The sequence below is a fragment of the Triticum urartu genome, chromosome 5, assembly GCF_003073215.2.
Source record: "Triticum urartu cultivar G1812 chromosome 5, Tu2.1, whole genome shotgun sequence".
NCBI classification, from domain to species: Eukaryota; Viridiplantae; Streptophyta; class Magnoliopsida; order Poales; family Poaceae; genus Triticum; species Triticum urartu.
The window spans coordinates 29005276-29018945 of record NC_053026.1 but is presented as its reverse complement, the minus strand read 5'-3'; the positions used below and the strand labels follow the sequence as shown (position 1 = coordinate 29018945).

The following is a 13670-nucleotide window of genomic DNA, read 5'->3' as shown; positions in this document are numbered from 1 at the left end:
ATCTGCCAAAACAGTACAAACTGTAAAGAATGCAAGAGTATCAATACTTCTTTAACTCAAAAAATTATGAAAATTTACCACACTCTAGAAAATTTATCAGATCTTATTGTGAAAAAAATTCAACATTTTATCAGATTCTGACTTTTCTCGGGAATTTTTGCAACATCGATAAACTTTCTGTTTTGAAACAGCAACTCATATACTTGCAAGAAAAGCATGGTAAAGGCTATCCTTGCCACTTTTATTTAGATAAAAGATGCAAAACATTATTATAAATAACATAAATAAAATCCTAACAAAATAAAATGACTCTCCAAGCAAAACACATATCATGTGACGAATAAAAATGTAGCTCCAAGTGAGGTTACCGATAATGTCGGAGACGAAAGAGGGGATGCTTTCCGGGGCATCCCCAAGCTTAGTTGCTTGGATCCTTCTTGGATATTAACTTGGCGTGCCTTGGAAATCCCCAATCTTAGAGTCTTGTCACTCCTTATTCTCCTCATATAGACATCTCACCCAAAACTTGAAAACTTCAATCACACAAAACTTTACGGAACTTCGTGAGATAGGTTAGTATGATAAAGAGCAAACCATTTCACTTTGGTACGATCAAAGACAAGATTCATAATTGTTTCCACACAATTCCTACTGTAGCATATCATTTTCATAATTTATATTGAGCAATATAAGCCATAGAAACTAGAAAACAAGCAAACTAAGCATTGAAAACAGAATCTGTCAAAAACAGAACAGTCTGTAGTAATCTGTACTCCAACCATACTTCTGCTACTCCAAAAATTCTGAAAAATTAGGATATACTGGGAAATTTGTCTATTAATCTTCCGCAAAAATAATAAATATTTTATCACGCTTCTATTAAAAATGAGAATTATTTTCCTAAGCGCAAAAGTTTCTGTTTTTCAGCAAGATCAAATCAACTATCACCATAGACCATCCCAAAGGTCTTACTTGGCACTTTATTGAAACAAAAGCTATAAAACATGATTACTAAAGTAGCTTAAACATGTGAACACACAAAAACAGTAGGAGTAAATGTTGGGTTGTCTCCCAACAAGCGCTTTTCTTTAAAGCCTTTTAGCTAGGCACGATGATTTCAATGATTCTCGCATAAAAGATAAGAATTGAAACATAAAAAGAGCATCATGAAGCATATGACTAGCACATTTAAGTCTAACCCACTTCCTATGCATAGGAAGGCAAAACAAGCATAAATTCAAGATTTTCAACACATAAGAGGAAACTTGGTATTATTGCAATTCCTACAAGTATAAGTTCCTCCCTCATAATAATTTTCAGTAGCATCATGAATAAATTCAACAATATAACCATCACATAAAACATTATTTTCATGACACAAAAGCATAGAAAACTTATTACTCTCCACATAAGCAAATTTCTTCTCATCAATAGTAGTGGGAGCAAACTCAACAAAATAACTATCATGAGAGTGAAAATTAAAATCATGATGAAAAGTTTCATGGTTATCATTATTCTTTATAGCATACATGTCATCACCATAATCATCATAGATAGCAACTTTGTTATCATAGTCAATTGAATCCTCATCCAAAATGGTGGATTCATCACTAAATAAATTCATGACCTCTCCAAATCCACTTTCATCATTATAATCATCATAAATAGGAAGCATGCAATCATTATAACAAATTTGCACATCAAATCTTGGGGGACTAAAAATATCATCTTCTTCAAACATAGCATCCCCAAGCTTATGGCTTTGCATATCATTAGCATCATGGATATTCAAAGAATTCATACTAACAACATTGCAATCATGCTCATCGTTTATACCAAACATTCTATTGAATTCTTCTTCTATCAATTGGGAACATTTTTCTTTTCCATCATTTTCACGGAAGACATTATAAAGATGAATAATATGATGCAACCTCAATTCCATTTTTTTGTAGTTTCCTTTTATAACCAAACTAGTGATAAAACAAGAAACTAAAAGATTCAATTGCAAGATCTAAAGATATAACTTCAGGCACTCACCTCCCCGGCAACGGCGCCAGAAAAGAGCTTCGTTGACGAGATGTGAGTGCCGCTTACCTAACCTCCCCGGCAACAGCACCAGAAAAGAGCTTGATGTCTACTATGCAACTTTATTCTTGTAGACACGTGTTGGGCCTCCAAGCCCAGAGTTTTGTAGGACAATAGCAATTTTCCCTCAAGTGGATGACCCAAGGTTTATCAATTCGTGGAAGGCGTAAGATGAAGATGGTCTCTCTCAAACAACCCTGTAACCAAATACAAGAAATATCTTGTGTCCCAACACACCCAATACAATGGCAAATTGTATAGGTGCACTAGTTCGGCGAAGAGATGGTGATACAAGTGTAGTAATGATCACTACTGCAGGATGCTTCTAACGCGACACTACGATCAGAGACCCTTCGAGGAACTGTGTGCGATGCAATAATCGCAAACGGCGGTGTATGAAAACCGTCAAAAAGGTGCAAAACGTTTGCGATGGAGAATGCATCAAACACGGTTCAAATTTTAGTTGCGTGTGCGATGAAGGGCATATGGTTCAGTTCAATTAACTATTTGCGATAAGGAGGAACAAAAGAAACGGGCAGCCAGATGAAGGCGTGTGCGATACACAACATACGGTTCACTCGGATGAACTGTTTGTGATTAGGCAAAACAAAAAAACGGGCAGCCAGATAAAGGTGTGTACAATATACAACATGCGGTTCACTCGGATGAACTGTTTGTGATTAGGCAACACAAAAGAAACGATCAGTCAGACCAAGGTGTGTGCGATATACGGCATGCGGTTCACTCGGATGAACTGTTTGCGTTGACACAAGAGAACAGAAACTGTTCAACTTAACAAGAAATGTGTGTTGTGCGATGAGATTGCATACAGGACAACAATATATATATATAGACACACACACATACACACTTATAAGGACATGCTTGCATAACCAAATTAAACATCCACTTACATAGGTGGCTACTACAACCTTGGCATTTGCACACACCAAAGTAAACTATTACATGCATAATTACATAGGTGGCTACTACACACATGACATTTCCACACACCAACAATAAAGTAAATTATATATTACATGCATGATTAACTAGCACAAATGATCATCTGATCATCATCTACTTCTTGTGACGCTTGCTCTGCTTGTGGCTCGATCCGAGCTAATCGATTTTGGTAACGAGGCACTTCCTCATGCCAGCGATCCGCCTGTGCATCTCGTAGCATGTGTACACGCTTTTGGCCACGAACCTGAGGTGAGGTTCATCCAGTTGCCGCATCCAGGCCCCGTGCCAGGATACGGGACTTGTTCTCTGGGCATCCTGCTTTATATTTTCATAGTAGGGGTCGATGATGGCCTAGGCGAGTTCGACCATGGAGTGCTTCTTCGTGCTGCCCCAGACTCTATAGTGGTCACGGATTTCGACAAGGTTCTTGCAGGCCAAGCCCGTAACACGGAGAGCGTTTACATCGTTGGTGGTTTCCACCATGGCGAACTTGTAATCAGAGCTATTGACAAACCTGTTGAAATGGTCGCAAGGCTCTGTGGCCATGCAGTAGTGGTAGATGAGGACATGATGGCCCACGCACAAATGGGCGACGACAACCTTCTGATCTATGCCAGGACGACCGGTGGTGTACTGGAGGTCGATGCCGACCACCTTGTACTTGTCTCGAGCAAGCAACTGCTCAACGCTATTGATGTAGTCGTCCACCACAGCCGGGTCGATGGTGTACACCACCGAGAGATCCGTCTCCCTCATGTGGGTCTCCACTCTATGCTCGCCGAACTCTATTGGAGCGCCGCTGGACATCCCCTCTCTATGCGTCGTCGTGGGTGTGCTTGTTGTGTTGTGGGGCGCGATCGAAAGATTGAAGAGACTAAGATTATAATGGCCGCGGGAATTAAAGGGGAAGCCGAACGGCCAGGAATATCGGCAGGCCCTGATGGCAGTTCTAATTTGCAGTGCGTAACTCCATCGTGCCGCACATAACTGTATCGCGTGGCAACGCGCGCGGCGCAACCAACATGCATATGGGGCCCCGACGTGATCGTGCACACGCCTAACCACTGGTAGAGCACGCGCGGAGGGACGCGAGCAGAGCGCTCCGCGGTCGCCTCAACGACGATCAACTATTTCTATCTCTATTCTTATAAAAGACCGAGTTAGTGATGATGGTGTGCCTGTCATCGTGTAATATAGACCGTCCGATCTATATCTGACGGTTAGAAAGCAAACTATGACAATTTTGCAAAAAGATGCCCGCACCTCTCTCCACACTTGCAAATAAGGACTTCTCTCGTTCATCCTTTTCTCTCACAAAATAAACTACTCATACAAATGTATCTTGATGTTTCGTGCAACGCACAGGCATCTTGCTAGTATATATATGCATATAGCAGTTGAACGCGCAAGGAAAAACTGTTCACAAACCGAGCACGCCGACGGACGCGAGCAGAGCGCGCCGCAGCACCTAACGGCGAGTAGAGCTTGCCGAGGGACGCAAGCAGAGGACGGCATAGTGATACGTGGCAAATAAGATGAACTGTGCAAGCGGTGTCGGAGACATCAAGCACGAATCAGATTAGAGTTGCGTGTGCGATACATGTCATACAGTTGATCCATCCAAACTGTTTATGATGGAATAAGCCATGTGTGTTGCGGGCAAATGCTTGCTGGTATATAACCTTAAATTTAACCAAAACAGTGTTAATGCATGTTACAAAAATTATATAGCTGGAAACTATGTTCAAATACGACTCCAACGATATAATCTTTGGCGACATGCATTTGTATTTTATTAGTTAAATCCTACTTATAAACCAGGACGGGGAATAGTAGGTAATTAAATCGCGAACGTTTTTTTTATTAAACACGTCCTCTCGCACGTCTTGTCACCCCGCTGCCGCAGACGGCTTACAACGCAAGCTTGCATAGTGCGCGGGAGCGTTGTTTTGGCCAAATGGTGGCGCCAATAAATCGTCGGTGAGCCCGTTCCCGCACAACCTCCCAGGTTCCCATGCAAGTTTCCCGCCCGACTCGATGAAATCCTCCAAAATCGCAATGCTTACCGGCCTGCTGTAAAAAGCCTCACGGCCGGCGACTCTTGCGTCGCATTTTCCCATCACTTTCTGTAGCTTATTTCGTCTGCTTCTCCCACAATCGCCAATGGCACAGGTCCGTCGTCGTCGCTCAGCCACTCCGTCGTCATCGAAGGACAGCTCTAGCTGGGAGGCTACACCACGGCGGCAGCGCAGTCCTCGGCGTAGTGTAGTGCGCGTGGCGTCCCTGTTGGATGTGTGCGGAACACCTAACGCGATAAAAAAAAGTTGTCAATCCCTTCACGGTTACTTGCAAAAGTGAAATCTGATAGAGATAGATGAAACTAAACAAAAGGTAAAGTCATGGAGCCTTAGTAGGAAACATCTGCAATAACGCCTTTTTTACTTCTTCCTCAACATATGGGGCCGGCAAAATCTCATTCATCGTTAATGTCACCTTTACCGGCACATGATTTAACACGTCAGCCACGCCCGTGCACTCCCTCAGATGTGTACAAGTTTTTGTAGAACTTCAGGGCTAAGTGTTGCATCTCAATTGGATTATCCGTGAGTTGTCCATTTGTTTTTTGCAAAGCCATTATAAGGTTTTTTCGTCATTGGATCGAGACACATAGGTGAAAAAGAATGAGTGTTTCTATCACTAGCCGAGAACCATTTGATACGTGACCTTTGACGCCACATCAGCTCGTCACGAAGGTATAAAAATCGATTAGCCGACAATCCCTATTTGGCGCTCCAGGCGCTGATTATTATTGTTTTTGCAAACCGGCGCCTGCAGCCACGTTAGGTGGGCTCGGCCCAACTACATTATTTTTCTGTTTTGAAACTCAAAAAAGGAGTGAGGGAAAGTGTGCGCAATCGGGAATCAAACCTGCGATCTCTTTGTTAACAGTTAACTCCACTAACCACTACCCCAACCCCGCCACAGGTGCATAAAACACCTTTCCTCCTTTTATATGTACAGGAAATGCCCCTTATGTTTTCTGCGTTTTTTCCTTTTCCTTTCCTTTTTATGTTTCTTGTTTATTTTTTTCTTAAATATGTGAAATGTTTACAAATGCACGATATTTTATTCCTAATTCCTGAACTTTTTTTAAATGGATGGACAAATTCGATGAACTTTTTCCAAATTCGATGAACTTATTTCAAATTCAATGAACTTTTTTCAATTTCTATGAACTTTATTTAAAAATCAATGAACTTTTTTCCAATCGAATGAACTTCTTTTCACAATTGGTGAACTTTTTTTCAAATTCGATGAACATTTTTTTTCAAATTCGGTGGACTTTTCTCAAAATCAAAGAACTTTTTTCAAATCCAATGATATCTTTTAAAAAATTGATGAAGTTTTTTCAAATTTGTGAACCTTTCTCTAAAATTGATGAAATTTTTGCAAATCGATGAACTTTTGTCAAATACGTGATCATTTAGCTCGTGAACTTTTATTAAAATTTGCCAGCTTAGTCCAAATTTCGTGAACTAATTTCACATTTCACAAACTTGTTTCGAAATTCATGAACTTTTTCAATCGATATTTTTTCCTAATTCCTCAACTTTTCTCAAGTTCATGAACATTTTTCATTTCCGCAAACTTTTTCCAATTTCTATAAACCTTTTTTAAAATTCATGGTTGTTTTCACTAGTTTTAAGAATCTATTTTCAATTTTATGTTTTGCTTTCATATAAATTATGTTGGGTATATAATAGTTTATGTCAACTAAAGAAAGGGCCAAATAGTGATGTTTCCTTACAATGGACAACCAACAATGTTCCTGACCTTGGTTCAAATCCTCCTTCCCAATAATTTATGTTAGGAATTAACCTTTTTCCCTTTTTCTTTGCGTTTTCTGTGTTTCAAAACAGCTTACTGGGCCAGCCCACGAGGAGGAGTGCTTCAGGTGCCGGTTTCCCAAATGATGCTGAAGGCGCCACATAGGAGCTTCCCAATTAGCCGGGACCTCCTATATGCCGGCAAAAGGTCATGGTTTTGCACAGGCACGGCTAACCGGGCCGCCCAATTTACAGCAGCACACGGCGCATTCGCAAGATTTAAAAAGGAAAAAAATAGAAGCACTTGCTGTGTGATTCAATCACACACCCTCGTTGCAAGTCGTGTGCTATGCTAGCCGCTGCACCAGATAAACACTGGTGCAAGATTTGAGCCACACTTAAAGAACGAAAATGACATCGGCAAAACAAAATCAACCGTTCCTTAAAAGTCCCAACAACTAAAGTTCATGACATGACTCGAACCGACGATCTACTGCACGTGATCAACGTCGCAAGCCACCGCAATTCCTCAAGATTTGGTGTCCAAAATGGCAGCCCAGTTTATATGAACATTTTTTTTGAAATTTTGAACGTGATATTCTTTTTTGAGATTTCTCAACAAATTTTAAAACTCTAACATTTTGTGAAAACAACATTTTTTGGGAATCTCAAACATTTTTTCAAAAAAGGAACAAATTTGAGAACACGAACATTTCTCAAAATTATGAACAAAATTTTGAAAAAGGGAAACAAAAATTGAAACACTATGTTTTTGAACTTATGAAAAATATTTTCAAAACATTAAAATAATTTTAGTTAGCGAACAAATTTTGAAAATATGAACATTTGTTGAATTTTTGAACAAATTTGGAAAGTGGGAGCATTTTTTGAAAGTCACAAACATTTTTTTAATTTGTGAACATAAATTGAAAAATGCAAACATTTTTCGAAATTAGCCAAAAAAATCTAAATCTTGAAAAAATGAACATTTTCCGGATTTGTGAACAAATTTTAAAAGTAGGAACATTTTCTGAAAATCTTGAACATTTTTTAAAATTTTTAGCAATTTTTGAAAATATCAATATTTTTCGAATTTGTGATCAAATTTTGAAAGTGGGAATATTTTGTGAAATTCGCAAACATTTTTTGAATTTTCGAACAAATTATGAAAACATGAACATTTTTTGAATTTGTGAACCAATTTTAAAACCGGGGTGCTTTTTGAAATCATGAATGTTTTATTAATTCGTAGGAGAAACTGCAAACATTTTTAAAATTTAAATCGTACCCTGAAATGGTAAACATGAATTTGTTTTTAAATTCTGAACATTATTTGAATAGAAGGGAACAAAATTTGTAATTCTTGAACATTTTTTTAATAGAATGGTACACAATTTGAAATCCTGAACGCTATGTTTGGATGTTTGCATTCGGGCACTGCATTGGGTATTGGCATTTGTCTAGACCGAATATCCCGAATACCAGACGTTTGGTTGCTCTTGGCATTCAAGGGTGGCATTCGGGCTCGATATCGAGCGGCCCGCCCCGAAGGCAAAAAAACTCCTAGCCCAATTTAGAGCGTCTGTGCTCTACATCGATGAGGTATTCAGGATAGAGACTAAAACGAGCGTCGTCCCTTCTAGGCTCCCATCCCCGCTCGAGACAGGAGGTCTCGCCCGCGCGTGACCTAAGGAACGGCGCGGCGCCACCCTCCCGCCCCTCTCCTGGTCAGCCGCCAGCGCCACCCTCCCGCCCCTCTCCTGGGCAGTCGCCGGCGCCACCATCCCGCCCCTTCGTGCTCCCTTTCCTTTTCCCCCTCCTAGTAGAGTTGTCCCCCTCTCATCTCCCTCTTATGTGCAGGCACGGTAGCAACTAGTTCAAGCTCCGGCGGCCGGCGTACCTCCATCCCGAGCTCCGGCGGCCGGGGCAGGTTTGTTGTTGATCGCCTCCCTCCCCTCTTCGTAGAGCTCTGAACCTCTCCCTTCTCCTCTGTCAAGTGTCCGGTGGACCTCCTCTTTGCTTGATTTTTCTTCTTTCTCCTCCGTGCAGAACGCGTGGCCAAGATTAAGAAGACCAATGGCAAGCTCCACTCCTCTGTGCAGAACGCGTGGTCGAGATTGAGATGACCAACGGCAAACTCAATTCTTCACTCTGACCGTCCAAACAGCATTTGGCATTCAACCAGAATATCAATCTGTGTTCAGAATACCTTAACATCCAAACAGAAATATTGCATTCAATCTCAATACCAATGTCCTCTGATATTGGTATTCAACCCAATGCAATGCCAAGCCTCCCAATGCAAACATCCAAACGGAGCGGTGAACATGTTTTTGAGAGTTGATCTTTTTCAAATTTTATATTCTTAATATTTAGAAAGAAACGAGAAAGAAAAAGGGAGACAAAAAAGAAACATATAACAAAAAAAGTAAAAGAAAAACGAAAAATAAAAAATAAAGAAAGTAATGAAAAACAGAAAATAATAATAAAAGAAACAGCAGGAAAAAAGAAAAACGAAAAAACCATGCCTGGACCGGTTGGGAACCTTCTAGAAGGTTCCAAAACCGGATCAGTGAATCGCGCAATGGGCCGTCCCATTTAGTCGCTGGCGTCGCGCTGTCTGTGCGTTTGCACGACAACTTGACGCAATAAGCGTCATATAGGGTTTTGCCGATTAGCCTATCATTAATCTTGATCTCGGCCCAAAAAGACCCTGAGGCTAGGTCTCTATGTCTCGGCCGAAAAACAGGCTCGGCCCAAAAGTACGTCTCGGCCCAAAAACAGCCTCGACCCAAAAATAGGCTCGGCCCAATACAAACCCTATTCTGCAGGTCGCACGCTCTCCACAAAACGAACGAGCTGTCCCAGGCAGCAGCGAACGCGCCGCCGTCGACGCCTGGACTCGACCGGCGACCGCTGCCCCAAGCAGAGCAGCCTCTCCTCCCGACGGCAGGTAACCCCAAGCCCAGCAGCCTCTCCTCAACCCCTTCATCTCCGTGACTTGCTACCCCTTGCTGTGCTCGGCTGCTCGCTTGAATGATATATATATGCTTTTCCTCTCTGGTTGTGATGCCAAATGATTAGATTTGTGCTTCAACTATGTTTAACCATCAACAAAGAAACTGGGGTTAGCCTTCTGTCCAATAGTATTTTTAAAAAATCAAAGTTTTCCTTGTGTGTAACAAAGATTCACTGATAATGCTGGGCCCAGAGTCTTCATATGATTACATATTGATATTTCCTTAATGCAATGATTGCTAGATTTCTCCCTGGCCATGTTCTTTTGGAAATTGTGCTGTCTTGCATTTGTTTTGCACCTGTCTTTTCTTCTGCACTAGTTTCTTCACCGGTTTATCTGCATTGGATTGCCATGACATTTGTTTGTATTATTACAGGAATAAGTAGCCAAGCTTTACAGTGGCAAAATGGTGCAGTATAATTTCAAGAAAATCACTGTTGTCCCTCCTGGGAAGGACTTCATTGACATAATCTTGTCCCGCACTCAGAGGCAAACACCAACTGTTGTCCACAAGGGCTATGCTATCAACCGCATCCGCCAGTTCTATATGCGCAAGGTTCGCTATACTCAGCAGAACTTCTATGAGAAGCTCTCCACCATCATCGATGAGTTCCCCCGACTGGATGACATCCACCCTTTCTACGGCGATCTCCTTCATGTGCTCTACAACAAGGATCACTATAAACTTGCCTTGGGCCAGATCAATACGGCCAGGAATATCATTGCAAAGATCTCCAAGGACTATTTGAGGCTGCTCAAGTATGGAGACACGCTGTACCGGTGCAAGTGCCTGAAGGTTGCTGCACTAGGTCGCATGTGTACTGTTCTAAAGCGCATCAGTCCTAGTTTGGCATACCTGGAGCAGATCAGGCAGCACATGGCCAGGCTTCCATCAATTGACCCAAACACCCGTACGATCTTGATTTGTGGCTATCCAAATGTTGGGAAGAGCTCTTTTATGAACAAGGTTACAAGGGCTGATGTGGACGTACAGCCTTATGCCTTCACAACAAAATCCCTTTTTGTTGGTCATGCAGATTACAAGTATCTGCGGTACCAAGTGATTGACACTCCAGGGATCCTTGATCGGCCTTTTGAGGACAGGAACATCATAGAAATGTGCAGTATCACCGCTCTTGCCCACTTGAGGGCTGCCGTGCTGTTCTTCTTGGACATCTCTGGTTCTTGTGGTACACTATTGCTCAGCAAGCTGCACTCTTCCACAGTATAAAATCCTTGTTCATGAATAAGCCTCTAGTCATTGTGTGCAACAAGACTGATTTGCAGCCGCTGGATGGGCTTTCTGAAGAGGACATGAAGCTGGTAATGGAGATGAAGTCAGAGGCTATGAAGACTATACCTCAAGGTGGAGATCCTAGTGAAGAGGGTGTTTTGTTGACTATGAGTGCTTTAACAGATGAGGGTGTGATGGCTGTTAAAAATGCTGCATGTGAGAGGCTTCTTGAGCAGAGGGTGGAGATCAAGATGAAATCAAAGAGGATCAATGACTGCTTAAATAGGTTTCATGTTGCTATGCCCAAGCCTCGTGATAACAGAGATAGGCCTACTTGCATTCCTCAGGCTGTTCTTGAAGCTCAAGCAATTGCTGCTGCAAAGGAAAAGAAGAAACTTGAGAGGGACCTTGAGAATGAGAATGGAGGCGCTGGTGTCTATTCCGCCAGTCTCAAGAAGCATTACTTATTAGCCAATGATGAATGGAAGGAAGATATTCTCCCTGAGATATTGGATGGGCATAATGTTGCTGATTTCCTAGATCCGGATATCTTGGAAAGGTGTGAAGAACTGGAAAGGGGGGAGGGTCTTCGTCTTGAAGAAGAAGCTGCTCAGGATGCTTTATGATTGATGGCCATGACGAGTTAACTGAAGAACAGCGTGAGATATTGGGTAAGATTAGGAAGAAGAAGGCAATGCTCATCCAAGAGCATAGGATGAAGAAGAGTACTGCAGAGAGCCGTCCTATTGTTCCAAGGAAGCACGACAAAGATAGGAAATTCACAACCAAGAGATTGGGCAGGCAACTCACATCCATGGGCGTTGATCCTACTGCGGCTGTGAACCGACTTCGCAGCCAGTCAAGAGGCCGTAAGCGTGAGAGGTCACTGAGCAAAGCTGATGGTGATGCTATGGACGTTGATGGCCAGCATTCCGACAAGAAACTGCGTACAAGGTCAAGGTCTAGGTCCAAGTCACGACCAATTGAAGAGGTTGTGCCAGGTGAAGGGCTCAGGGACACTGCTCAAAAGAAGAAGGCCATCAAGAAATCAAGGGACTCTGTGAAGAACAGGAATAAGGAGGCTCGGCGTGGAGAGGCGGACCGTGTCATCCCCACCTTGAAACCAAAGCATCTCTTCTCTGGGAAACGAGGCATTGGAAAGACCAGCAGGCGATAAGCCAGTCAATCTGGACATTGCTGCTTGCGATCACTGGATCAGGTGCAGAACCTGTGCTTCACATGATTTCCACCTAGTTAACAAATCTTATTCTGTGCTATTGATAATAGACTGCTGTTTCTTTTTCATAGGGATAGGGTTGTTAAATCTTGACATCATGCTGATTTTTGAACTAGATGCAAATGTTAGAACCAGCACCATTGCTGTAGTTAATTGGTTGTTCTGTAGTAAGCTGAGAGTAGTTTACATATCGTACTGCACTCTCAAATTGGATTAATAATTTTCTTTATAATAACCTAATAAAAAAGCACTGCTATCACAAACTGGTCAGTGGTGATGCAAGCACTGTAGATCTTATAGAAGGGCTTGTGAAGTATTGCTCGAGCTACATCCACATTTCTGATTATATATAGGGTATCAGCTTAACCCTTCAATTTTTTTCCCATATGGATAGGGTTGTTGATCTTGAAATCGTGCTGATTTTGTAAATTGAATGCACCAGCACCGACCTTGTAGTCAATTGGTTGTGCTGTAGTGAGCTGAGTAGTTTGCATATCGTGCTGCACCCAAATTCGATCAGTGAATTTTTCAATAATACATATTTAAATAAATACACAAAAGCACCGTTGCCATAAACTGCCGATTGGTGATGCAAGCAAGCACTGTATGGAAGGGCTTGTGATCCACATATGTTTATTGGAAGCTCAACTATTCTCTCCTGCAGGAAGTACAGGATCACTGCTATTTTTGGTGCTGCATATCTATCAGGGGAGGCTTGAAAACCAAGCTCAAGCTGGCAGGAGGAGATACTACTAGTATCTACATTTTCATTTTTGCCTGTTACACTTTGTCCTCATTTGTTAGATTATGTCGATCGTTGCTTAAGTGTACGCAAATTTTGGTTTATTCCGCACTAGTGTGGAGTGGACTTAAATTTTGTTTGATGGTGTCAATGTGTTGGAACGGGCCGCTGGTTCTTACTTTTATACTGAAGTGTGTTGGTGCTGTGATGTTTCAGCTGTGTTTCTAGGCACTGTGAGATTACAAGGTTGCACTCTGTCTGGCCTGTTGCATTTGAGGTCTGGAACGTGGGACTTTTAGTTGCTCACTGGCGCAGTTGTTCTTCAGGTTAATTGTGAAGAACACATTTCTTTTCTTGTTTTATGGTCTTGTTGCTGGGCTAAAACAACTGCTTCCTCACTGAAAAAGGCGCCGTACACTTCCAGAACAAACAAACAAAGCTCAACCCCGCTGGTCATAACAATTTTCCAGATCAATTACACATTGTAAGCATACAACACCAACCTTACTACGGTTATCTAGTGTTTGAGCACTTCATGTTAGCTATCTAAGATCCAC

The 13670-nt window shown here is 41.8% G+C and overlaps 1 protein-coding gene across 1 annotated transcript; it reads left to right on the top strand.

Annotated features, from left to right (window-relative positions):
- The first annotated feature begins 9693 nt into the window (after window positions 1-9693).
- LOC125507592 (nucleolar GTP-binding protein 1-like) lies at window positions 9694-13321 on the top strand. Its single transcript, XM_048672131.1, is given in 5 exon segments — window positions 9694-9834; window positions 10277-11087; window positions 11090-11752; window positions 11755-12353; window positions 13036-13321. Coding segments are annotated over 3 exon segments (2001 nt in total). The 5' UTR covers window positions 9694-9834; window positions 10277-10306; the 3' UTR covers window positions 12312-12353; window positions 13036-13321.
- The last annotated feature ends 349 nt before the right edge of the window (window positions 13322-13670 follow it).